Source organism: Peromyscus californicus, unplaced genomic scaffold (genome assembly GCF_007827085.1).
Source record: "Peromyscus californicus insignis strain IS unplaced genomic scaffold, ASM782708v3 Scaffold_22__1_contigs__length_63687245, whole genome shotgun sequence".
Taxonomy (NCBI): domain Eukaryota; kingdom Metazoa; phylum Chordata; class Mammalia; order Rodentia; family Cricetidae; genus Peromyscus; species Peromyscus californicus.
This window is the reverse complement of record NW_026294525.1, coordinates 44,043,653-44,071,538: the sequence shown is the minus strand read 5'-3', so window position 1 is coordinate 44,071,538 and position 27,886 is coordinate 44,043,653. Positions and strand designations below refer to the sequence as shown.

At 40.2% G+C, this 27,886-nt stretch overlaps 1 protein-coding gene across 1 annotated transcript in view; it reads right to left on the bottom strand.

The window, feature by feature from the left end:
• Man1a1 (mannosidase alpha class 1A member 1) overlaps positions 1-27,886 on the bottom strand; it is a 176,753-nt gene that overhangs the window by 19,622 nt on the left and 129,245 nt on the right. Inside the window, exons 7-8 of the mRNA XM_052751319.1 lie at positions 6,832-6,955; positions 5,570-5,663 (exon numbers count right to left, since the gene is read on the bottom strand). Coding sequence (XP_052607279.1) covers positions 5,570-5,663; positions 6,832-6,955 — 218 coding nt within the window. The remainder of the gene's footprint in view (positions 1-5,569; positions 5,664-6,831; positions 6,956-27,886) is intronic.

The window sequence follows — 27,886 nt, the reverse complement described above, 5'->3', positions numbered from 1 at the left end:
CTAAATAAATTACCACAGAAACCTCTGACATTTACAAACTAAATAGACTAAGTAGGATCTCATCAATAATAAGCCCTGCTGTTGTAAGCATGGCTGTAGGAGACAAGAGCAAGTGATGCATGGTGAAGCAAATCCCTGTCCGGTTACTGTCAAAATAACAAGGGCCAAATGAAGTTATAGGGAATGATGGCCACAATCCAGACATGCCCTTCAGAGTCGGAGCAACGAGAGTGGAAAACTAACAGCCACGAGCAGCTTGGCATTGCCCTGCTGGGTTCCAATTCCCTTATTATGGAAGAACAAGCTTGGGGATTCTTTTAAAGCAATAATAAAATAATCGGGGGATGATTATTTTAGAGAAAGAAGGGTTATATAATAACACATTTATTTCAGTTAATCTTGGTGTTAATGAAAATGTTTTCTGGCTATCAAAATAAAAGGTACATCATGTTTTTGATAATTTCGTATCTATTTATTGAGCTTTCCAAGGTCTGGATGATAGTTTGTGTGGTAACAGAGTTCTCTGTAAATTCTTTGTGGGTACAGGAGAGAAGGAGGCCAGAGTTTTCAGAAGGACAGGACCACCAACTCCAGAAAAACAAACATGCGGGAAATTCATGCCTCACAGTTCCAACAGTAATGAGTAGTTACTGAAATCTTATGATCTTCTCTAAAAGGATAAATTATGATTTCTGCTAGGAAAGGTCCCATAAAAAGATGCCTAATATCTAAAAAAAGAAAAAAAACAAAGTAACAACAAAAATAGTAAAAGAATCAAGATACCAGAGGATCAAAAATATTAATAATTTTCCTCAATTTTTAACAGGCTTCATATGAATCTGAATTTATCTATCCCAAGCATTGTTTTAGTACTGCTAGTCACACACACACACACACACACACACACACACACACACACACACACGACACCTCACACCTAGAGCAATGGTCACAAAGCCTGTTTCCTGCCTATGGGTAGTCTGGGATACTCTCTAGCCATAGCTAGGAAGCAGGGGCAATTACAGAAGGGTAAACAGAACTATTGTCGAAAGAATAAAAAGCTCAGAGATAACACACGATCACATTCCAGTAAACGATCACCGCGTAGGTACAAAGTACTGTGTTCCAGGTCAGCAAACAAACCCACGGCATGCTCACCAACCTTTAAACCTTCCCTAGGAAGCTGCTTGTGAGTGAGCATCAGGAAGGAGACTGTGGGTAGAAATAACCCAGGGTGTTGTGCTGGAGAGGAAGAAGTAGAGGTGTGGGGGATGCTAACAAATTGTCACCAGAGCCTAGAAGGAGGTTTCTGGAAAAAAAGGCATGTGATCTGGAGCTTAGTGGAGGAGTTAGATAGAAGAGCTGAGGAAATAGTATGAAAAACAAAAAAAACAGAACAAAGCAAAACAAAAAACAAAAAAACAAAACAAAAAACAAGCTAAACAAACAACACCCCCCCAAACAAACAAACAAACAAAACCCCAAGGCCTAGATATGTCCAAGTAGGCTGAGGTTAAGAAATAAAAATAGAAGTATTTCTTCCTTATGGCTGGAACACAGGTTGGAGGATGGGAGACAGCAAACACGAGACTCATCAATCCTGTTTGTTTTTCCATCAGAAAACTGGCTGATAAGCAATCCAAATATAAAAGACTCTTTGTACCAGGAAACAGAGCCAAATACATATGGGTGACAAAGAAGGTGAAGCCAGAATGTTCTGGTGTAACTGCCTCTTAATGTCCCTCTTCATAGTGACTTCTAAATCCCAAATTAAAGGAAGGAAGCCAGAAACCAAAGAGACTTTTCTTAATCTTTTGAAATATGAGATGAACTCTCACACTGGTCACCTTTTTAGAAAATTATATCTAATTGTCTTGTATTCCAATATTCTAGTGTGTCTCGGATATTTCATGTTAGTCTTAAGGCCCCTCACACTCTTAAAAATCTTAATCTGAAGAAGGTACTCATTTGAGTAGTATCTATCAATATTAATCACGTTGGAAAACTGAAACAGAATTCAGTAACATTTTTGTTGACTCATTAAAAGTAATAGTTACAACAACAAATGATGTTTTTATGAAAAATATCACTTTATAAATTAAACAAATCAGTGGGAATTCTGACACTGTTTTACATTTTTTTGCCAATCTCCTTAGTGTTTGCTTTTCCGGCTGGATGCTCCTGTCTGATCCAACTTTGATCCATCAGTATACACTGCTTTGGCTAAAGTATACTAAGAAAAGTCAGTCTCATCTTAGACAGCTGTGCAGCTGGGAAAAGGGGGCATATCTTAATCATGTCTTCAGGGGCTGGAGATGGAGCTGAGCTGATAAAGTGCTCATTAGTTCATCATACAAGCATGGTGACCTGTGTCTGGTCTCTCTGAACCCACATTAAGAAAGGTGGGCATGGTTTCCTGCTGTGGATATCGCTCTGTATAAATAAAACACTGACTGGCCAGTAGCCAGACAGGAAGTATAGGTGGGACTAGGAGAGAGGAGAGAGGAAAAGGAGAGGAAGGTAGAAAGAGGAGAGACACCAGCTGCTGTTCAGGAAGCATCATGTAGAGACAACAGGTAAAGCCACGGAACATGTGGCAACATATAGATTAACAGAAATGGGCTTAGTATAAGAGTAAGAGCTAGACAATGGCAGGCCTGAGCTAATGGCTGAGCAGTTTAAATAATATAAGAGTCAGTGTCTTTATTTTATAAGTAGGCTCAGGAACTGCCGGGGCTTGACGGGAGCTGGAGAGAAATTCTTCAGCTACAGTGTCCCATGCTTGTAATGCCAGCACTGGGAAGGCAGAGACAAGCACATTCCTGGCCAGCTAGCCTAGCCCATGGAGCCCCAGGCCAGTGAGTTTTTTATCTCAAAAACTAAGGTGGATGGAATCTGAGGAACCTTCAGGTTAATCTCTGGCCTTCATACACACACAAACACACACACACACACACACACACACACACACACACATGTATACACAGCTGGATGCATGCACAGGAGTACCACCTCCCATACACATGCAGTTATTTTAATATATTTTTTGATATAGCAACAAAATTTATGTGGTGTTTAAAAGGTTAACGTGTTTTTTTAAAAGACTAGCTACAATGTAGGATTACAAATTACACCAAGGAACTTAAAAAAAAATTAATTATTTTATGTGTTTGTGTGAGTGCCTACAGGTATGTGTACACATCATGGGCATGCCCAGTGTCCTCATTAGCCAGAAGAGAATGTTAGACCTCTTGGAATGGGAATTATCGGCAGTGTGAGTCATCAAGTGGGTCCTCTGAACCTGGGTCCTCTGCAACAGGAGCAAGTTCTTTTAACCATGACGCCATCTCTCTAGCCCCTCAATAAACTTTTATATGCGGCTACATTAAAATCTATTGACTATCCTGTACTTTTAGTGATCTTTTTGTTATGCATGATTTCATAATAGCATGAACTGGTTATTTGGAAAATATTGATTTTTTTTCTGAATTATGCAGATATGCCATGTTGACATATTTCATTACACAATAAAAACACAAAAGCACCTTTGTTAATGTCACCGCCAATGTTATCAGGGAACTAATGGAGTCCAGCTCATTGTGATATATACAAGCTTTCTAAAATTCTAATTTTTATTTAGAAACTAAAAATTTGCCATCACTGGTACCAACACCATTTTTTTTTTCATCTTTAAGAACCAACTACTGCTGGGCAGTGGTGGTGCACGCCTTTAATCCCAGCACTCGGGAGGCAGAGCCAGGCGGATCTCTGTGAGTTTGAGGCCAGCCTGGTCTACAGAGCGAGATCCAGGACAGGCACCAAAACTACACATAGAAACCCTGTCTCGAAAAACCAAAAAAAAAAAAAACAAAAAAAAAAAAAAAACAAAAAACAGAACCAACTACTTAGATCTGAATTGCTAGCTGTTTTTAGTTGTACTTTCATGTAAAGATGGTGACCCATGAAAGAATAATCACAACCATCTCATAGCAAGCAACAATGTCTGTAATAATGTAATCTTGAAACCCAAGATTTCCCCCCACAACTGTTATTTTCCATCATATATCAGAAACACTTCTGTGCACTTTCACTTCCTCAAGCAGAACCTTACTGGGATGGCTACTATCGATGGTGAACTCAGCAAGATCTAGAACGACTTGGGAAACAAAGGTCTCAGCATGCCTGTGAGGGATTTTCTAGACGGGGTTCACTGAAGTGGGGAAAAACTAAGTGTGAAGGGTGCCATCCTGCGGGCTGGGGTTCCATACTGAATAAAGAGAACAAAGAAAGCAGAGCGTCTCTCAACTTCGAAAGCTGTCACCGGCTCTTGCCACCATGATAGACTATACTCGTGAACTGGGAACCCAAACATACCCTTCACTAAGCTGCTTTGGTCAAGTATTTTGTCACAACAAGAAGTCACCCACGTGATTACACTGCCATATACTCACGTGTTGTTGCTTACTAGAATCAAAAGTGATTCCTCTGCTTCATTAAACAATGTATCAATGAAACTGGTATATTTTCATTGTGGTAGAAATTACAGTGAGCGTTAGTACTTTTGGGTGTCTGGCTTGATTCTCTTACTGAGCTGTACCCACCACTGCTCACTCAATGTTAAGTGCAAACATGCACAGGAAAAAGGTAAAATGCCCCAGTAGTCATAAACTTGTAGACCAAGTGGAGGGCTTCATTATAGTAGCTTTAAGGTGACTAGATCCAGGCTCTTCCTAGCTATTACCACCAGGAGACATGGGATTTAGCATGCTTTTTTTTTTCCTTCTTATTAAGTTGTTCTTTAAAAGAAGTACTTCTGAAAGAATAGTGAGGCCTAATTATCTAAGAATCTGTTATTTAATATAAAGAAAAAGCCAAAATTAGAGTAAAAATTTGAGGCAGTGTTAATACCTTCAACATAGCTAGATATCTCACTTGCTTTCAATTGCTACTTAACCTTTCACATTCTTTCCAAATTAGCTTGAGAACATTTCTTTTTACAAATTCCAAGCTCTTCTACCACTGTTGAAAATCATCTGAAGTGAGGGCTTCTGGCATCAGAAGATCTCAGCTGACACTTATTTCTCTGCTAAAGGTAAGTCACTCACAAGAAATCTTTAATCTGGTAGCTTAACATCACGAAGAGAAAAATCTCGGTCTGTGCTTCTCATTTCCCAACTCAAAGTAGAAATTGCCAGAAGCAGAGTGGTCTAAGTTATTACTATGGGCAGCAGCATCATTGCCTTCAGCACAGAAGACCCTGCTTTCCTTCTAACCACAGGGCCAGTCTGCTACAAGAGGAAGCCTCCCCCGCCCGGCCCCCCGCGCCAACACACACACACAATGGTTCTTCCTTTTCTGACTAATGGTTTCAAATATGCTTATAATAATGCCATCAGACTTATGGCTATCTGCGACAGCAAGCTGTCTGGTTTCCCGGCAGCATTCTGTCTAAGGCTGCTTAGGACTCACTTCCCTTCTCAACTTCCCTTAGCAAGAACTGCGCTTGTCCTCTGTGCTTGCATGGTGCTGGTACCAAGAGGAGAGGAGGGCTGCTTAGCTTTGGACTTACGTTGACCCCACTGTCCACTGCTGGGGTTCAGATAGTTAGGATAAAGGCCCTCTGGTTTTTCCAGTTTGTTCAGTACTGTCCGAATATTCATTACCTATAAAAGAAAAGGAACGTTGACGTGAAAATCTAAGAAAAAGTTCACATGCCATGCCATTCTTTCTATCTTCCTTTTTTTTTTTTTTTTTTTTTTTTTTTTTGGCCAGGATAGAAAAAAAAGTTGATAAAATGTTTCAGAATTAGGAGAGCTGTGATCATCTTATTGTTTTGACAAAAATGGTAAATGAATGTGGTCATACGTATCTAGAACCCCAGATCACAAATTGAGACCTCAATCTACCTATTAAGGCTATATCAATGTGTAAAACCATTAACTACTCGTTTGGAATTGTGCATTTGACTAGGATGATAAGGAAAATAAAAAATATAAATAGTAGGGCAAGAGAAGAAAATGCCATGAAAAAAAGGAGAAGGAATTATGCAAATTCCTGCACTGAGCTCCACCCCTTAGTGCAAGCGCATTGAGAGTTGGGGCTCTGAGGGATACTCAGGAGGGCAGAGTCCTCTTTCTCGCCCCTTGCCTCCTGCCCTTTGTGCAGAGGCACACACAAGAGGTTATGGGAGCACTTCCAAACCAAGAGACCTAGGAATGAAATCTTCCTGATCCAAATCCTAACTGTAGGCCTGCGGGTGGCCACAATGTGAGAAATTAGGTTCTGTTACAAGCCATCCTCTAGGAAGATTTTGGCTATGGATGTGTGAGGTCACCGAGGCAGACACTAACAGGACAGGGGCTGATGGGAGGTGGCAAGGCTGTACTTTGATGGTCAGGTGGTCTGGGAAGGCTGATGTGTTTGAGGAAAATTTCAACAAAGTGAAAGACAACTCTTTCAAGGAATTTTGCTTAAAAGAGGTAAAAGCTGAAAGCCAAGCAGGGAGGTAATGTAGTATGGATGGGTTTGCTTCTTGCAAACAGATCGATTCCACTGCCAGGTCATATTTACATAACACTTTAACCTTTCACATATTTGCTTCATGCAATGTATACAGTATTACGTATTTTTAGATGGAAAAAAAATCCAGACAGGTACGTAACAATGTACAGCAAGTCTCATGGGGGAAGGCAGAGCCTCTCACCATAAGTTACACAGTCAACTTAGGTTGACAGTCTGATCAAGTGAAATAAGGCATGTTACAAAGTTTCCTACAGTTACACACACCTCGTTCCTTTCCACTCACTTTGCACCAGTGTTTTCGAGACTCACCTTTTCGGCAAAGATGGGGTTTCCTGATAAGTGGCTCAAGTGCATGAACTCCAGATGCAAAGTCCCAAATTCTGCCAGAATACTGCTGCCTCCGGAGGCCCAGGGCCAGTTCCGACCAATTCCACTAAGGAAGAGAAGACGCGGGAAGACGCAGGTCAGGTGAATTCCATTCAGCAGAAGTGGAAAGCTCACATCTCTTCAATGGCATCTCCAAGGGGATCGACTCTAGATGTATCACCCATTGTTTTTTCAGGAAACTGGTTTTCAGCTCTAACTTTTATCTTCAACCTGAACATTGTGTTGACTTAAGTCAGAGAGTCACTACATGTTCCATGTGACGTATTTTGGAAGGTCCAGGTGCTATGCAGTGATGTACACATACTCTTCCATGTAATCAGGCCCAAAAACCTCTGCCCGTGCTCTGTTACCACATTACAACTCTTAAACATTTCAATGGAGATTTCATGGAGTTTTAGATATGTATATTATATTCAAAAATCTATTTGGATAGGAGATACATTTCAAAGATTCTTTACTTAAGCACTTCCGTCCTTTTCCAAATCCTCCCTTCAATTCCTAGACTTCCTTATGCGTATCTTCACACTATATCTTATTTTTTAAGGTACTGACTCATTGCCTGTCTTACTTAATCTATGCTTAAGAATATAAAATTATGTTATATAAACCTCAAAGGCAGGAGCTGCAAATGTATTGTTGGGTGGTTTATCTCAGGAAATACTTTTTAAAAAGAGATTTTTTAAAAAATGTGTGTTGGGTATGGTTTCTGTGTGTGCCACTGGTACATGTACCCCTAAATGCAAAACACAGGAGCCAGGGGACAATATCGGGTGCCGCTCCCCATCACTCTCACTGCCTACGACCTTTGAGACAGGATCTTCCACTGAACCTGGAGCTAGGCTGGAGGTCAGGCTGCTCCGAGATCCTCTTGTCTCTGCTTCCCCACAGCACTGGGGTCATGGGACTATGGAGCCACAGCCATCTTTTTCCATGGACGGTTGGGATTTGAACTCAAGTCTTCATGCTGGTGCAGTGAGTGGCCTTACCCATTGAGTCACCGTCCCAGCCCCACACATGAAGTGAACCGTGAGATATGATCAGACTCTTGAGTATAGTTTGTTTTTGGAGAACACAAACTATAAAACTTAAAAACATATATGATAATTCAAATAAGGAATAAAGGCCAATAGACTCCTGACTGATAATTCACATTCCTATGTCTGCAAATGCACATCTTGCAGACTTATATTTGATATGCAATAGCGACTGAATGGCATGGGGTTACAAGCATGCTGTGACAACAATTCACTTTCCTCAAAGACTCTACAGAGCAAAATTAGGAGGCAAATGTTGGAGCAGAAATAAATTCTAGTATGGTATATAAATGCCAAGGCAAGAAGAAATCCCAGAGTATCTTGCACAAGGATCTCCATTGTGGCATCATAGGCATCACAGGATACTTCCTCTTGGAGGAAAGCCCAGAGTTGAGTCTTAAAGAATAAGACAATGAGAAGGTGAAGCTGGGCATGTCCCCACAGCAGGAGGAACCAGGGGCAGCGTCTGACACTGCTTATGGGGGAGAGAGGTGGCAGGCACCACAGCTGTCACACCTGAGCCTGGGACCAGAGGTCTGCTGAAAGTCTGACTTTCCTCTTTTTAAGATAGACTCTTTTCAAGTGCTCTTCTTGGTGCCCCCTAGCCTTCCAAGCTCCGCCCCTTCATATGGGTAAACCTTCCAGCCCTGTCACCGCCTCTAATGCCAGGCTGCCCAAGAATGAGGAAACTAAAGGACGAGGAACCTGGGTGTGGGGAAACTCTGGGCTAGCCTCCCTCTTACTCTCTTTCCCTTCGGAGCCAAATTCAGGTTTTGTTTTAAAGCTCTCAAGTATGGTTGATATACCTAATCAAAGGGAACAGAGAAAAGGGAAAATTTTCCATTCATTTATTTTTAGACCATATCCTAAGTTTTCAGTTCTTGGACTATGACTTAGTCTTATTTTATATTTAGTTTAATAAAAGGAATGCTGAGTTACCCAAGGAAAAACTACCTTCAAATTTAGTTAACTCACAGTCAGAGAGCCAGTGTATGTAGCCATTGGTCATTTCTTGTCACAGCATACCAACATTTTTATTCTAAACATTTCATCACTAGACAAAGTCAAAGCTATTAAACAAAACTACAAAATCCTCCCCCGTTGTGGAGAAACATTAAAAACTAATTTGCATCCTAAGGCCATATCAGGAGAAGACAGACTGACAGCTTCACCCTGGAGAAGGAAGCAAACAGGATTCAGGATCCAACCTACTTCCCGGAATCTAAGAAACTGGTTCTTTTCAACTCAGGAGATTAGAACATGTGTATACTCAGAAATGCCAATTAAACCATCTAAGTGCACTTAAATAAAACTCAAGTTTATTTAGTATCCATACATTTATTCCTAGCAGTTTATGGGACGAGTCAAGAGAAAACCGGCGATATGCTGATCCTTTTTCTGGTGTTCACATGATAAGGAAAATGACATTCTTTTCTGTCTCTGCTGAATTACATAAGGAGGAAGGACATGAAAACCACACATCATGCTAAGAGAAAGGCAGCTGGGTTTAGGATAAGTATGAATATGAAAGAATTGATGTGATTATCTTTCAGCACACAGAATTAATGTATTTCAGTAATAATTACATACAAGATGAATAGCTGTGCTGGTTCTTAAGCATACACCTGGAAAGTAGTTGAAGAAGTCAGAGAGGGCACAGCTCAACCTAGATCTCATTGAGAAATCTGCAAAGACCAGCAGATTGGCCCGGGGAGAGGGTGGAGAGCACATGACGTGACAGTGACCCATGTGACCTGCGGAGACACTTGCCTCCACTCTGGCACACCATATACTAAGCCAAATCCAAATTTTGGTCACTCAGAGAGGGATGAACAAAAAACTTTTTAACATTGCTTCTCTTAGCATTTTTAAAAGACAAGACCTAGCCTCGACTGATATGAAACTCGGTTTGAAGATGAGGCTGGCCTTGAACTTGCGATCCTTCCCCAAACATCTGGGTTACAGACACTTACCACCATGCCTAGTTATAAGATCCCTTTTGCTCCAGATTTTGAGTCTAGTGATGAACCTATGCACTCACAAAGCTAAAATTCCTATATGGATCATGGACATTTGTCACTAAAATATGGGGGCTGTGACAGGGGAAATGGGTTCAGGGAGAGGTCTGCTCTCTTGATTTAGAAGCCAGGGTACCCTGGGTATCCTGCTAGCATAAGCCAAGTATTTTAGATCTTCGGTTCAAAATTACTCTTACCTATAGAGTGGGGGATTTAAAGTGCTTTTAATGTTATTACATTACCAGGGTATTTTAAAGGCTGTTGTGATGGTCTTTATCAGGCTTGTTCTACAAACATGAATACTACTCTAGAAAAATATGTTAAAGACAAAATAATAGCTTGTGTTAAAAAATTATGAGCTCCACAAGACAATCACTGAAAGGGAGGGCCATTTAAATATTTCCAACTTTGTTATAATGTCTACATTTTAAGCCAAAATGATGAGTTGGTATATAGAAATGTATACACAAAAAGGCAATTAATGTGATCTGGGCAGTTGCCAAAGGTTCGGTCCAAAGAATGCTGGAAGAGAACTTCAAATTGCTCTGGCACTCTAGCTTCACAGACTTCTGTTCCCTCCAGTGTCTAGTTCTTCCACTACAAATGAGAATATTATTCAATATGTATGCTTCAACTTTTACTTAGCCTCAATTTCCAATATTCTACTAAGGTCATTATTACTTGAAAATAAAACTTAGTCATGCAGAAATAGTTGACTTCAGCAAGTGAAAATGGGAAATGCTCTTTAAAAAAGAATGTACTCACTGGGTCCTTTGGAAAACATGGAATGCTATTTTCTTTATAGAGTTTATACAGTTTATTAGCAGTGGCAATATACCCTGACTCTATCGGACTCAAAGCATCAAAGGGTGTTTATTTACTGGCCTCGTAGCTCTGATGTACAATGGGTTTCACGTGCCTTTTCTGTCGCTTGGGAATAATGGGTAACAAGGCCAGAAGAAGGAGCCACATCACTAATGGTCCCATTCTACTCTTGTCTGAATCCCATGGGAGATATGCCAACTCTTCCTAAAGCCTGTAACGATGTAAGTAGCTGGAGGATCGTTCTGGATTGATGGTCCAGCCTTTCAAAATAATCTTAAGTGGAGGTAACCCAGGGGCATATATGTTATAGTCACTACCCAGATATCATTTGGATCAGGAACACATAGAGTTGGCAATGCAGCATGATCAAATACAACAAATGCAGAATTTATAGAGCTGAAATGATCCTCTAAGACTGCCAGATGAATACACAAACAAAGCATTAAACAGTTATATAGTGTCCATTAGCTATGACTTTCAATTTGCCCTTCCTTGCGGCTTCCTATTCTATGCAAAATGGAAAACGATGCAATTTTCATTAAAAAATAAGGAATAAAACCCATAATTTTTGTGAGTATTCTTGCTTGAATGACTTCTGATTAGCTGATCAGTGAATAAACTTCCTTTAAGTTAACAGTCTATAATACAGTTTACTCCTTAGGGATATGGAATCATCAGTCTTTGGAAGAAAAGCTCCCCACATCCTATATATCTCACTAAAGCCTTACTCATGCATGCAAATGGAATGGCCCAGAGGGATATTGAATTCAAAAGAGAAAATTAATCTGATATTACTCCTTTTGGACTTTTAGCCCAAATTAGGAAGGAATAATTAGAAATTTCATCAATGATTGTTTCATTTAGCTTTATCCCCAAAGCTAATCTATTTAGAGACATGGCAATTGCATCTGCACGTACTGATGTCTCCTTCCTGCGAAGGTCTGAAGAACGCTGAGAGCTCGGTAAGAGCTGCATCCCAGGGGGCTGCCATGGCAACACAGGGCAAGACTGTCCCCAAGTCCATCACAGAAAATTCAATAGAGAGGACCATCCCCTCAGGGAAGGGTAGCTGATTCAGGGCAGCCATTTGTCCAAATTCCTCAAAATCCCAGCTGCTACCTCTAAGTAGCAGCATGAGCGTGCTTACAACTCTCAAGAATTTCCACAGAAGACATTTCACAACGTTTAACACTTGAAATTTGTTACTTTCTGCTCAATGTCAGCCGATACAATTATTTGAGATGGTTTTAATCTATCCTGACTCCTATTACTTTTCTTTGGGTCTCGTTATCTAAATTTGGGGCTGCGGATGGTAAGCTGCAAAGACAGAGGAGCTCAGAAACACTTCTCAAATAACCTTCTTCTGTGATCCCAAGGTACCATCAGCCTTTTTTCCCCCTGTTTATCCCCTGGGTAGGATCTCATTGCTAACTGCGGTCAAGTGACAGCAGATTAGGTGAATTCAGCTTTCTCCAGATTCTTAGGTAAACTGGTAAACATTCTAATATTGGGTTCATGAAACACTACCATAAAGGCTAGTAGAACTCTTGAGAAGACATTTTGGTGCATGTAGGATGTATTAAGTGTGCAGGTATACTTCTCTATTTTAAGAAAAACTAGATCTGTTTGGGGAGCCCCTGGCAGTGGGACCAGGACTTATCCTGGGTGCATGAAATGGCTTTTTGGAACACATTTCCTAGGGTGGGATACCTTGCTCAGCCTTGATACAAGGGGGAGGGGCTTGGTCCTGCCTCAACTTAATATGCCAGACTTTGTTGACTCCCCAAGGAGGCCTTGCCCTTGAGGAGTGGATGGGAGATTGGGGGAGGGAGAGGGGAGGGAGGGGGAACTGGGATTGGTATGTAAAATGAAAACAAAACACTTTTTTTTTAAATAACAAAAAACCCCCCAAACACCAAAAAAAAAAAAAAGAAAAACAGGATCATATTCTATACCTTGCTTTAAGTACCCCTCCATTGTATTCCTCTCATTTTGTATGCCAAATGAGGCACATACTTGTTTTGTTGAGAGTGGTTTCTTACTGAGTGGATATGTTCTTACTTATTTATTTATTATTTGTTTTGAGACAGGGTTCATTGTGTAGGTTTGGCTGGCCTGGAACTCAATAAGTAGATCAAGCTGGCCTTGAACTCAGGTCTACCTGCCTGCACCTCTCAAGTAAGTCCCGAGATTAAAGTCTTATGTCACTACTTTTGGTTTATGTGACTGACTTAAAACACACACTACCGATGAACACTGAAACACATTTACTTCTTGCCACTGTTACCAATTCAATGATATGGCTAGTTGTACCTTTTCAAACTAAGCCATTTTCAGACAGAAATGACTACAAAGCCTCCACCTGGAAGATGTTAGTTTAATTGTCTAAGCTGATAAAGAGGACCGATTTGGGGATATAGCAGAGGTGCAAACGGCTATTCTGACGTCTTGTCACATGGAGGGAAAGGCCGAATTTGTGGGCTGTCTTCATGTCATCTGTTGTAAACCATGGCACTAAGTCTTTAAACTGGAGCAGGTGAACCACTCTGTTCATTTGTACACCTCAGCATGGAGCAGAAGCGAGCTCCAGCCCATCCTATGAAAACAGTCTCCTACTCAAGCGGTTATCCACTCGGCCCCTTAGAATTCGCTCATACTTGCATTTTCAGGACAACTGTTCCCCTGCTCCGTTTTACACACACCACACTTCAAGACAGTGAAATCGCCATGAAATTTGGTTATGCTTGCTCTCCCAAGGGTCAGCTGTGGGATAAACTGAGAAATTAGTAGAGATTCCTGGCTTCTAACAATTCTCCAAATTCTGTAGCACTGTTTCTAGCTGCTACAGTGGACAACTTTTTATTGGAGTGTACACTCCACATAATTATGAAGTGCATCAATTGTAAAAATGTATGAGCTTCACTGTGCTAATTCCATAAATGCATATGATATGCTTTGATCATGTCTACCATACCTTTTAATAATTAGGGGCATTTTACTTGTTTCACAAGAGTTGAATGTCTGGCATTATTAACCTTGGGATATCTGTAGCAATGGAGCAGTTACTACTGGAAATAATAGTTTGTTATCACTTTCGCCAAAACTAATGTTAGTCTTTTGCAGAAAAATCTGTGATCTATCAGGATACTATTAAATGACTTTGTTCAACAGGCTAAAAAATAAGCACTTGCCGATGGTCCTTGCCAAACTCCAGGAGTGAGACAGCCAGTCAGTCATCTAACTTACTGAGTGCTTACTCTGTGTCAGCTAACGTGTGGTCCATCATCAAACTCCATGGGAAATACGCCTGGGCATTTTTAAAGCCAATCTGGCCTTTGCTGAAAACGTTGAGGGTTGAAGTCTCAACCGCAATTCAATTCAGTTTTTGTCCTATCAGAGAAGCTGAATACACAATTTTGGGGGAATCACTTCTGTCTTTTCTGTAAGCATTTCTTGAGACCTTTATTTGTGAAATCAAGTGGGTTCTAACTTTTTATAAAAGTGAACTTTTCTCAGTGTTCTACAAATCACTCTGATCCCTTGCTACTGAACTCAGCCGATCCTCACTGTTGGTCTTTTCTAGATTATTAGACTTTGGGGAGCAATAGAGGAGGATTCCTTCTTTGATGACAAAATGAGATTCGTGATAAATTGTTTTTACGGCAAGGTCAGTAAAGTGAATATTAAAGAATCCCATAGTGAATCGATGTAAATACCGCAATTGCTGTTTAGATTCACAAATGATGAATTGCAAAAAATGGTTCAAGAAAACAGATGATGTTTAGATAATCAGAACCAGTAATTAGGGTGTTCTTTTTAAGCTGTGTTATACAAGCTTAGACATTTTTGTTAACATGTCATGTAAATATAACCAAGAAATGAAACAGAACCATTAATCAAACTATCTTATCGTTTCAAATGGTGGCTTTCCTTAGATTTGAATTTGTATGTGGAAGTAAGACACAGTACGTGCACTGTTTGTGGTAGGAACAAAAAGATCCAGAGAGAAGCTTGGTTGGTAACGTGCTTGTCTTCTGAGCATGAGGACCCAGATTTGCATCCCTAGAAACTACATAAAAAGCTTGCTGTGGTAAAGAATGTGGGGACCTGCCCCACTGGGAACTTAGGTCACCTGTGAAGAGGTGGCCTGGAACCAAGGAAAAGAAAGTGCGAGCCGCTCAACCCAGCCTCCCTCTTACTCAGAGACAATCAGACACAGCCCGGAGACGAGTCAAGCAAGAACTCAGTTTACTGATAGGCAGGCAGTAAGCCTCTTTTAGACCAGAGAACCTCAGAACCCTAGGAGGGGGGTGAAGGAACCAACCAATCATTTTAAAGGTCACCCTGTTTACAAGTTGTTTATGCCCTGATATCATCTCCTGATTTTAGTATCTTATTTGAGCTAACTTCCTTCCTCACCATTTGTCTCTAATCTGCATACAAACAACTCAAGCTAACTTCCTCTTAGCCATCCTTTGTATCTATTCTCTGCATAATCAGCTTAAACTAACTTCCTCTGGCACCATTTGTATCTACTCTTGGTGAAGAAAACAGCTTAAAGCCTAAGCTCTATTTGTCTAACTTTCTCTTGGCACCCTCTTTGCCACCCACGTATGCCCCACAAAACAATGCCTTAATCCTAGCAATGACCAGATGGGAGGCGGAGACAGGTGGATTCCTGGAATCTTGTTGTCTAGTCCACTTCAAGTTCCCAGCCAATGAGAGACTCATCTCAAAGAAAGGCTGGAACTCATAAGAGTGACACCTGAGGTGGTCTACACACACACACACACACACACACACACACACACACACACACACACGATCGGGAAGATAGATATTGAGAGCTGCCTACAACTTATACTTTGGAGGTCACTGGGATGTTATGAAACAGTTCGGCAACCAAAGTTTTAGACAATAATTACAACGAAGAGTAGAGGTCAACGAAGACTACAGAGCACAACCATAAATACACATATTCTTCTCAACAGAATGTGAAGTACCAGCATACAATCAATGGGTCCTGCTTTGCCCATAGGAACCTCCATACATAACTTAGAGTCAGTGCCGGGGGACAGTCTGCCATGCATCACAACACACATAGCTTTGTGACACCTTGTGGGTTTAATTTTTCATGTTTACGTTACCTCCTAACTGGAGAATAAGATCAAAGACCATCTGTTTTCTTTACCCCATTTCTCCTCTGCATAGACATTCTCAGAACAGGTGCCAAAATTTAACAATTGTTGCATTTATATATGGCAGCCATCAATTCACTTCTAACATAATAATCTTTAATGCTTTTATCAAATTTAAGAAGTATTTCAAGCAAGATTTATTACTCACAGCTAACATATTGTCTACGTATGCATGACTTACATGTTTAATTTATAAGTTTACATATTTTCAGTGATTAAAGATCCTTCATATTATTGGAAAAATTTTAAAAATGTAACTGAGAGCCAGGTGACGGTGGCACATGCCTTTAATCCCAGCACTTGGGAGGCAGAGCCAGGCGGATCTCTGTGAATTCGAGGCCAGCCTAGTTTACAGAGCAAGATCCAGGACAGGCACTGAAACTATACAGAGAAACGCTGTCCTGAAAAAAACTAAAAAAACAAAACAAAGCAAAACATAAAACAACAACAAAAAAATGTAACTGAGCTTCAGATACTTCTACAAAGAACGAACCATCAAAATATTTTTATGCTTAACTTGTGATAAGAAAGAAAACAGAAGGAAGAAAAAAAAGTCTTTGACCTATATTTCCTTCGAATGGAGTTCGGTCTTCACATGACACTAAGTAACAGCACATGCGTGATAAAGGCAAGAGCTGTGGGAATGTTGACACTGTGGCCCTTAACCTCTGGGGATGTGAACTGGTCATGTGCAGAGTTCTAAGGCATGTAGAAAGGCAAGGGTGAACTCCGCACAAATTCTAACAAGCCAACATGACTTCGGCATGACTTCGATCTAGCTTGAGAAGGACTACTGTGAAATAAAGTGAACAGGAGGCACCCTGGGCTTCACAGGTTGCGTCTGCTCCTGGTACAACATATCTTATGATTGTGGTAAGTGCCTGGTTTTTCCTTCAATGTCAATTTAAGAACAATAATGGTGTTTATGGGCTATTTTTTTCCTTCATTCAAAATGAGAATGCTTTCTTAGATCCCATGAGGAAAATGTACATTCTTAGAATTTCAGATTACCTACTTCAGTTAATAGCAGAATGCCAATGTGAAAAATAGCACAATTATCTTGTAATGTGAAATGCTAAGAAGAAAATAAAGCAGGATGATGTGATGGAGCCTGACGGGCAGTTTCTGTGGGTTGGCTTGCTGGAAAGAGCCCCTGGGAGGGGAGACTTCCATGCTGGTGCAGACCTGGGCATGGCTTTTCCCCACGTTCTCTGGAGGGCACAACTGCAAAATAGAACAATGTACAACTGGCTGCATGAAAAGGAGATGGGCAGTGGTGGCATCCAGCACCAGGGGCCCACAAAGGCTGATAAAGGGACACATAATGCAGAACCCTGAGTCCAGGGCTAGATCTGGCATCGATTCTAAGTGCCATTGGAAGCCATTTTAAAACCAGATCTGCATTTTAAAATCTATCTTATGGAGTACAGGAAGAAGGGGCTGGATGAAAGCAAGACAGGAAGTAAATATGAACATTGTTCAGACAGCAGGCAGATGGGGACCTGGACTAGTAGCTAATGCCAGAGACAGACAAAGAAGAAGACTGGAGTTAACATTCTAGCTGTGAGTTTTCAGGAAGAATTAGACCCAGGGTCCAGGGAAGAGAAGAATCAAGAGTGCTTCCCTCTATTCTGGCTCTAGCTGATGGGTAAAATGACCCCATTTAAAAAGGTGGGGAAATCTGAATTGACGTGTCATCCTGGCTACCTGGGAAACCGAGACAAGTGGATCACAAGTTCAAAGCCAGGCTGGACAATTTATCAAGACCTCCATTTAAAAAAAAATGAAGTAAAATGAGGCAGATTGTTTGCATGGCATTTGTAAGATCCTAGGTTCAATACCCAATACTAAAAAATAAAAACTGGAAAAAGGAAGCGTGAGGTAGTTATCAGTAGGACAAAGACAATTTTGTGACTTAGATTTTCTACAAAAAGCTCATTTGTAATTATAAGTATAAATCCAACTTTGTGCACTTAAAAATTTCCCTTTTTAGTTTTCTTACAAAGATCAATTTATTCAATTGGAGGGACCCTAGTTTGGCAACAGCTTTTCAGAAATCATCTAAGGATAAGGAAAATGACATGCAATGTGGCAGAAAACTGATTATAGAACACAACCCCATCCAGTAGATCCCATTGTCACTTCTGAGTACATGCCAACAGTTGAACAAAATCCCTCCCTCTCAGTTTCCTAGTGCATGGTCATGTCACAGCAGACAAATTAAAATGCAAATGTATGCAGACTGTCAACAGTGTACTGCATTTCAGGGGAAGGGGAGTGCTTTTCCCAGTCTACCTCACTACAGTCACATGATATTCTCATGTGCACAGATAGCAAATTTGACACTTTTCTTTGTGTATGTGTGTGCCTGTTTGAGGATGCACCGACCTGTGTAGTTGTGCGTGTGTCTGCTTGCATGAAGAGGCCATTAGTCAACCTCTGATGTCATTCTTCATGTGTTATGTATCCTGTTTTATGAGACTGGGTCTTTCATTGGCCTGGAGTTTGCCAATTAGGCTAGGCTGGCTGGCCAGAAAGCCCCAGTAACCTTCCTATTTCTGCCTCTCCAATGCTGGGATTTAAAGCACGTGCCGCTATGCTCTACTTTTTAATTATGGGTTCTGGGGATCCAACGTAGATCCTCATGCTTGTGTGGCAAACGTTTTATTAAAGACTAAGCTCCCCAACGTTGACATTTTTCATTTCAAGTTTTGCTACCATAGATAATGTTGCCACTGAGTAGGTCCCTAGAATAAAGTTCCATAAATGAAATTATGGGCACAGAGTATGCATTTGAAATTTAGTGATCCCTACTCAACATCTTCTATCTAAAGCACACCCCAAAATGGTCCAGGTGCTCATTAATTTGGCATTTAACTAATTTTTAAAAATTTCTCAGTCTTGTAGGTTAAAAAGTAACATTTTAGTGCTTTCCTGACTTGGATTTCTTTATTATAATCTTCCAATGTTTAATGGACAATACACTTCCTTTCTTGAGAATTATGTTTACCAACTTTTTTCCCTATAGGGCACTATTGCCTCTTTTAATAAATTCTTTATCAATTTTCAAAAATTACAGAATACTCATTTTAGTGAGTGAGGCAATGAACAAATGATTTTGGAAGAGATCAGTATTATATTCTTCCTTATCTGTAATTAGCCCTACACCTCCACCAGCCAATTCTACATAACAATGCTACCTATTGACCTTTCAGACCAATTGATTAACATGTACTGTCATGGTCTGGATATATTGTTTCCACAAAAAGAGGCTCCAGTATGTTTGACCTCCAACACAATGTCCATTTTTGGGGAAATGACTGGATCATGAGGGTTGAAGCCTAATCAATGGAGTATCAGGAGTTCAGGGTCATCCATAGCTAATGAGTAAGTATGAAGTCAGCCTGGGTTACATGAGATCCCATTTCAAAACAAAAACCCTAAGACAAAAACATAAAGACTATATTCATGATGTTTTACATGGGAGTGCAAGATTTACTGGGAAGCAGGTACAAAGCATTCAAGTTCTGGAAAAACAAAACAAAACCAAACCTATGTATACTTGGCCCATACCCCAATACTTTGCTTACATTTAAAGGAGGTGGACTCGTAAATCTGATGTATAAATGTTCAACCCAGCCCAGTATTCAAGGCTACAGCATGGGTATTACTGGCTGCTTTTACCCAGATTTACAGTGAGAATCATAAACAAACAGCAGATAGAAATACTTTAAATACAGTTTGGCTACAAAACAAGAGAGTAAATCAAGGGCCAAGGAAAGTGTCTCAGCTGAAGACATTCATGCCACTAAAAAGCCTTATCCTTTTCAGCAGGCCGATAGGAGGATATTTAGAGGGTATCTGAGGAATTCTCTGCAGATCCCACCTCATGAAATGTCTGAAATATAAATAACTTGAAAAACTTTCTCGTAAGAAGAGCATCCCGCTTAGGATTTCATTTTCCAGGATTTATTTCATAGTACCCAGCTACTCACAGGCCACTACAGCAATGGTTCAGGGGGAGGGCGCTTGTCTCTATCTTCAGGTGGTGGCAGATCTTAGGATTGGCTACATGATTCTGGGTTGGTAGGCATATGCAACATAAAAGGTGTGGGTCCATGGAGGCTTCCACCAGATTTCAAAGGAAAGTCTGTGAGGCTAAGCATCTTGTGGCCAAGTTGGAAAGCCCTTAGGCATCTCCTTTGAGGGTGACGCACGAGGCGATGGGAATGAAAATCAGCCAGCAATGGAGACCCCTAGAAGTTACATGTCAGCAATGTGGAATGTTTCCAGGAGAAAGAGACAAGGGAACTGGTAAAGCCAAGTGCAGGAGAGCGGCCATGTGGGCTGAAGCTAGTAGGTCCATTTGGATGCCTGGGGTACCAAACATGGAGCTGCTGGATTTAAATGTTTGTCCTGATGGGTTTCAATCTTGCTTTGCACCCCATACTCCTTTCTATGTCCCATTTCTCTCCTTTAAAAAAATGGAAATATTTGCTTCATGACATTGTATGTTGGAAATTAAAAAAGTTTTTCTACTTTGGGTTTGAAGCAGAGTTTGCCTTGAGTCTCAGAGGAGACTTTGAGCTTGATCTTCAGAGCAGTGCTGGGACTGTTGAGCCGAGTTTGCCTTGAGTCTCAGAGGAGACTTTGAGCTTGACCTTCAGAGCAGTGCTGGGACTGTTGAGCCTCAAACTCTGGAGGTGGACTACATGCACTTTCCATTCTGAGATGATCCTAAAGGCCAGGGTTAGCACAGACTGTTATGGCTTAGACATGACACATATGGTGAAGGGTTGGTCCCCAACGCAACGTTCCGAGGTGTTGATTTGGATAAACATAGGATTCGATAATGAGGGCTTTAATCCAATTAAAGATTAACCTATTGGTGGATTCATAATTTTATGCCACTGCACTGGGGTGTGTGTGTGTGTGATGGAAACCAGGGGTTTAGGACTTGGTAGGGGAAGCATGTCACTGGGAACATGTCTCTGGACGGTACATATTACCTGTGCTATTTATCTCTCTGTTTCTCCGTTGCCTGTGACTGTACTCTAGACACCATGATAGGCTTTGTCACAAGCCCACAGTAAGAAAGACAGCCGACCCTGGACTGGACCGTGAGCCAAACGTAAGTCTTTACTCTTGTATGATTCTTCCTCACAATTTTGTCACAGCAACGAAACCCTATCTTCCTCACACACAGGGCTTGTCGGGATTATATTATGTACAATACTCAGTCACATGCCTGTTTCCCTTAATGCTCTTCACAGACATCTTTCTGAGACAATCATTTTTAATAGCTATATAATAACATTCTATAAAGTGCATAATCACATTTTATTAAACCCATCCAGGACTGACAGGAAGGTAGACCTTTTCTCATTAAAAAAAAAATGCTATAATCATGCCACATGAGCCATGAACACTTATAATCCTCTCCTAAAGAGCATTTTTTAGAAGAAACTCATCTTTTATCCATCCTATGTTTTGCAGGTGTTTTATAAATGTGTTGTCTTCTGACTTCAGGTTTATCTTTGCTGTAACTAATTTTTAGATAGTAATTTTTTTTGACATCTTCCCCCTGCACTGTATATATTCTGACTTCTATTCTTCAGTTAGCAAGCCCTTTTCCTACAGCCAAAACTATATTTCAAAATCCTAAAAGTCTGGGAAACAATTTCTCTTTTCAGTTAGGTACAAAATCAAAAATTATAGTAGTATGACAAGTACATGTATAAATTGATACTTTATAGCTATATGTATTTTGTTTTTCCATATATAATATATTTAAATGCATTATGCTTATCTGTTCAGTAGTCTTGCTAACTATGAATGCTGAATCGTTTATGTGTTTTAATTTATTTTTGGTATTCCTTTTTTTATTTAGATTTTATTAAAGAAGTTCACTGATTGATTTCTTTTTTCTTGAGATGTAGTAGTTTCATCAACATTTCCCAACAGTAGAGACAAAACCAAGGTGCACTGAACAGTGGAGAGAGCATTATATCCAGAAGGGCACAGAGGAAGCGGATGGTCAGTCAGGGAACAGGCAGATCACCATTTAATGTTACTTATGCATCTAGAGCATCTCAGGAGTGACCTTGGGCAAGTCTTTAAATCTTGGAAGGCAGTTATTTTTTAGTGTAGAAACCACTGTTATATTGGCTTACCTTACTTTGTAGGGTCTGAGGATCCCTTATAGTGATTAAATGATAGGACACATACAGAGAATGCCTTGAATCGCACATGTTTTGGCCCAGAAAAAATATTTTTATCTTTTTAGATTAAGCAACTGACATTTAGCTAAACCAAAAAAAGTCCTTTTTTAAAAAAATTGGTTTTTCTTTTCAATTTTAGAGATGTCTACTCAATAAAAATAAATTCACCAAATGTTCACTTGGAGACCGAAATTACATACAAGTAGTAATGAAATAATGTCAGGCATTCCCAAGATTCAGAAATCTAACAAATTTTTACTGTTAACAGGCAATTTTCTTAAAGCAATTTAATTGGTATACAACCACCAGTATGTAAACTTTTAAAAAAGCTCAAATGCCTTTTAAATCTGTAGAAAGAGGTAATTAAAATACTTCAAATTGTGATAGATACCTATAGATACTCCTGACACATTAAATGATTAATAGAAAGTGCCAGGGAAATCTTGTTCAGAGATTTTTCTCCACAAAGGTTGAAACAAATCTTATCCTGTCTGGTACAGGTATATATCCTTTGTGAAAGATGGCTAAATAACCAATGATAACTACTTTTAGAAGCATTGTTTAAAACTTTATTTCCTGTACATTGACCAGTTTTGGGGGGGCAGTGTCTCTGTGTTAATTGACATCTACTGTAAGGGGAAGATTATCCGATGAGTGCTGAGAGATGCTCTGATCTGAAATTTCAGAATTGGAGACTGTGAAATGCTCAGCCCACAGTGGACATGCGCGCCACACCCCTCCTGCCAAGACTCAAGGATCGTCATAGAAGAGAGAGTGGGAAGATTTTAAGAGACAGAGGTGGCTGATATGGTAACATCAAAGGAAATGTTTTCCAGACATAACAGGGCAAGTTGTACACAAGGAGCTTTGATACTTAATAGCTGTTGGGAGAGGGAGAGTTAGTTTTCTTTACGGATGCGACCCCAGGTAGGTTGACTACATGCTATGCGACCCCAGGTAGGTTGACTACATGCTATGCAGGCCTTACTCCCAAGACTAGCCCCGAAACAGAAACCGACTCCATAAGCAAAGAAATAACAACAAAAAGGAAGTCTATTGGGTAGGAGAGGATGGGAAGGTAAAGGCAGTGGTTATGGGAGGAGTTGGGGGAGGGGTATGATCAAAATACACTATATAAAGCTCTCAAAGAATTAATAATACTGTTAAAAATCTTTGTTCTGTTGAATAGCTATATAAATAGGAAACTAAATATCTTCTTAAATTATCCCCCATTAAAATAAGACTTTTACAAAAATATTCATTTCACAGTGGCTTCCAAAAGTGTACCACATTAATTCTCTGTAGGCCCAAACATGTTCATTATGACAACTATTTTCCTATCGGTAATGCATCACATTTCTAAAGAACCTTAGGATTTTCAGAGCTACTGAGCCAATCACCTGTGAATCAATGAATTAAATACAATAGAGAAGTTCAAAGCTTAATTTTGAAGTGTAAGTTTGATAGATCAGGAAATTTTTTTATTTGGCAAGCTTGAAGATGAACTGATTAAATTTTAAGTTAATTAAAATCACTTTCACAAAATATCCTATTTGCATGTAAGATGAATTAAGTTTCTTTCTCACTAGATTTGCCTATAAATAGGGACAGTGAGATAGTACAGAAGAACACTGGCCTAGAATGTGGGAGGCTCTTGGGCTCCTTCCCCAGGATTGTATGAAAAGAAGGAAAACACAAATCAAAATGTGAATTGCCTGTGAGTAGATAAGTAAATATGTAACAATGTTAACAAATGCTAGCTCCTTTTTAGATTGATCGGTAATCCACATTTTAACAATAAACATGGCCATCACCATCATCACCACCAGAAACCATAAAAAGGACCACTAGCCAGTGCATTGAAATGAGGTCACCATAAATGAGACTTCCTTCATATAATTCAGCTCCTCTTCACAATAGCCAGGTAGGCAGTCTTAATTAACCCACAGGAAGCTTGGGACTTAGAAGGGTCAAGTGACTTGCTCCAGTTACTATGTGGTAAGGACAGGGTGGGCTGATACTCAAGTACTACAACCTGTACTCTTTTCAGATACTTTGTGGCGTCATTTTTCCTGCTTCAATTTAGGTTGGCAGTTACATTAAAAAACTAGCAGTTAAATTTATGGCTCTAAGAGAGGGACTTCATTAGCACTGAAAATTGAGATATCACGAATCTGCATTTATTTGTTTGAGAAAGGATGCCATTTTGAAAAGAAAATAACACATACAATGGGCTCACAATATAGCTTCCTTTGAAATAAAATCATTCAATGAGAAATACTATAAAGAGATAGTAACAGGCAATAATGTTGACATGTAGTAATAAAGTTAAATAAGTTCAATTTTTAAATATTCTTGATGCAAATTCTAAATGGATTGTCATCAGGTTAAAAATGGTTACTATATATATCCATAAGGCCAGCATTTCTCCACACAATCACTATCACCTATTTCTTAAAAATCATTCTACCGGGTGGATCTCTGGGAGTCCAATTAGCGAGAATGAGGAGGGTTTATATGAGCGAGAATTGTTGAGACCAAGGTTGGATAAAGCACAGGGACAAATAGCCAAACGAACGGAAACACATGAACTATGAACCAATGGCTGAGGGGTCACCAACTGGATCAGGCCCTCTGAGTGGGTGAGACAGTTGATTGGCCTGATCTGTTTGGGAGGCATCCAGGCAGTGGGACCGGGTTCTGTGCTCATTGCATGAGTTGGCTGTTTGAAACCTGGGGCCTATGCAGGATCGCTTGGCTCGGCCTGGGAGGAGGGGACTGGACCTACCTGGACTGAGTCTACCAGGTTGATCTCAGTCTGCGGGGAAGGCTTTGCCCTGGAGGAGATGGGAATGGGGGGGCGAGAGGGGGGAGAACAAGGGAATCCGTGGCTGATATGTAGAACTGAATTGTATTGCAAAATAAAAATAAAAATTAAAAAAAAAGGGATTCTATAAATGCAAAAAAAATCATTCTAAAGATATTTGTATGTCTATAATAATAAGTGAGTAAATACCTTCCTTTACATAAATACTAGTAGACTAAATATGATATCGAGATAATATTCTAATTTCTTGTCTAGACTATTCAAATCTATTTTCTGAAACTTTTTAAAAATTCAGATACACAGACAAGGCAAAGTCAAGATCCAGTGAAGAGAACAAACACTTAACTGGATCCATAATCACCACCAAGATTTGACAAATAATAATATTTATTTTTGTTGTAATTCCTTTGACTATGTACATGTAAACCTATTAATGCTGTTTTAGGAAATTATTCTGAGGACGTTACAGACATCGAGTCACTAAATATTTCAACATGCATCTCCCAAAAGAAGGCACATTTTCTGTCGTCATGGTAATATACGGCAAACAGGAGCATTCAGAATTTCCTCATATTACACCATACTTAGTTCATGTTCATGTCTCCCTCACAAACCTCCAACTGTGCGCAATATTCATGACAGAGCTAATTTTCTCGTAGGTCTGGGCGCGTGTGATTAAATGATGTATCTTGAACAACATCAGATGTTTGCCTTACAAGGTTTGCTTTTTTGTGGCTGTTCATTACCAGTTCACCTTTAAAAAACAAACATATTTTCTCAACTCCACTTTCATACTAACATAGGAAATATTCGCCATGATTAGCTTCCTATAGTTTAGCACACACAAATTTTCCTTAAAATGCTACTTATGTATTACAGATACACTCGTGGGGCCGAGCTAGAGAGAAGGCAGGAAAAACCCTAGCTCTCATTTTTGCAGGAACTTCCTCCTTCACTCACTCACCTTGCCAGCACGCCTTCTCAAATTATTCCCTTATTATACAAAAGGGACAGGGAACTGCGTTGGGTATACAACTCTGTGAACACACTAAGAACCACTGACCTGTGTATCTCTGAATTAACTGTATAGTACATGCACTATATATCAATAGAGTGGTTTAAGTGGCAAAAGAATGGAAAATATTAATAATAAACTCACTCTAAAATATCTTGTAAAGAGAACCGGTTCCTTAGAGTAGAATTTTTAAAAAGTCTTATGGTTTGTATTTACTGATATAGAAGACCAAGGATTAAGAAAGCCAAGGCCCCCTGCTCCCATTATCCTGGCTACATAATCACATTCCCAAGTGTGACCTGCCAGAGTGAACAGCAGGGGCAAAGAGTTTCCTGGAAGAGATGATTCTGGAATAGTTATTTGGCTTTATAGAACTAATCAGTTCTATTAGTAAAACCACCAAACGTTATCCAGCCCTACAATAAATGTACAGTCATCTTGCTTCAAAACTCAGACAGCCATTTTGTAGGACCGTTTAGCACAATTACCAAAAGTATTCGTCATATTCTTAGTCACTGAATTAATAGTTCCATTTTCAGTAATTGACCCTAAATTGTGATAATTTTACTCCTCAGTAAAAATACTTGTAATCTCAAGTACGAATACTTGGCTTGTACGTTACAGTACTATTTTTGCTATTTTTAAGTCTGATAGTTTCAAGAGCTCAGATATGGTGATGGTTAAGGTTGTCAGCCTCACAGAATCTAGAAGTATCTGAAAGACTGACAATACCTCCTTAGTGAGAGAGGCTCTAGATTGGGTTGGGGTCAATTCTAAATGTGGGCGTGCCCTCCCACGGGCTGGGGTCCCAGGCTGAATTAAAAAGGGAGGGGAACTGTTTCCGGGTGTGGAGATCATGTGACCAGTTTTCTCAGCTCCTGTTGCCATGCCTTCCCTGCCAGGATAGACTGTACCTTCAAACTGGAGTCAGAGCAAAGCCTTTCCTCCAGTAGGTGGCTTTTGTCACAGCAACAGGAATAGGAGCTAACAGAGGTGTCTGATATGAGAACCAGGTTAAAAGTGACAGCCCATATAGAAGATCTAATAATATGTATGCACTGCAGATAATCTTGTAAGACAGTTTCTTGTATAATATTAAAGAAAAATGGAGAGACTTCTGCTCTCATGGAAGGGAAAATCTGGATATCTACCTGGCTACCTACCGCGATTTAAAGGCGTTGGAACATGACCCGAAGCAGGCATAAGCTTAGAGCATTAACCACTGAGAGGCAGCAACTGCAACAAATTCAAATTTTAATTTTTTTTTTTTGCTTTTCTTCCTTTTTATTTTTTAAGGAGTATAGGGTAGGATCTCAGAAATAAGATCCACGGGATGACGGGTGGGGACCAACAGCCTGAGTATAATCTTCACATGAGCACTGAGTAAGATGTGTACACAGAGGTGGCACCGGAGGTTTTCTGGGAAACAGCTGACAGAAGCCAGAGCGTCATTCATCAGTGAACTACCAAACCGCACCAGAGAAAGAGTGTGAGTCTGGTGCTTTCCTGGCTGCTGGCCCTCCTGAAGCCAGCCTAGCTGAGGAGGCGAAGAGCTAAATCCTGAGTGATTTGAAATGTCGGTGGACAAACCCTGCTCGCATCCTTGACAGAATGCTCAGCCATACCGTCCAGTGGGGATTCCCAGGATTCCAGGCTCAGAAACAATGGCAGCTGTAAACAGAGAGGACTAAGTGGATGGATGTATCTGCTGCTACGGGACACAGGGTGGAGCTGATGGTTGGCACCAAGAGTTAGATGCCTGCTGCACAGCTATCCAGCCACCCTTGGAGGAACATGTGAATTGCTGCTGAATGGAATCATAACCCAGACCACAGACAT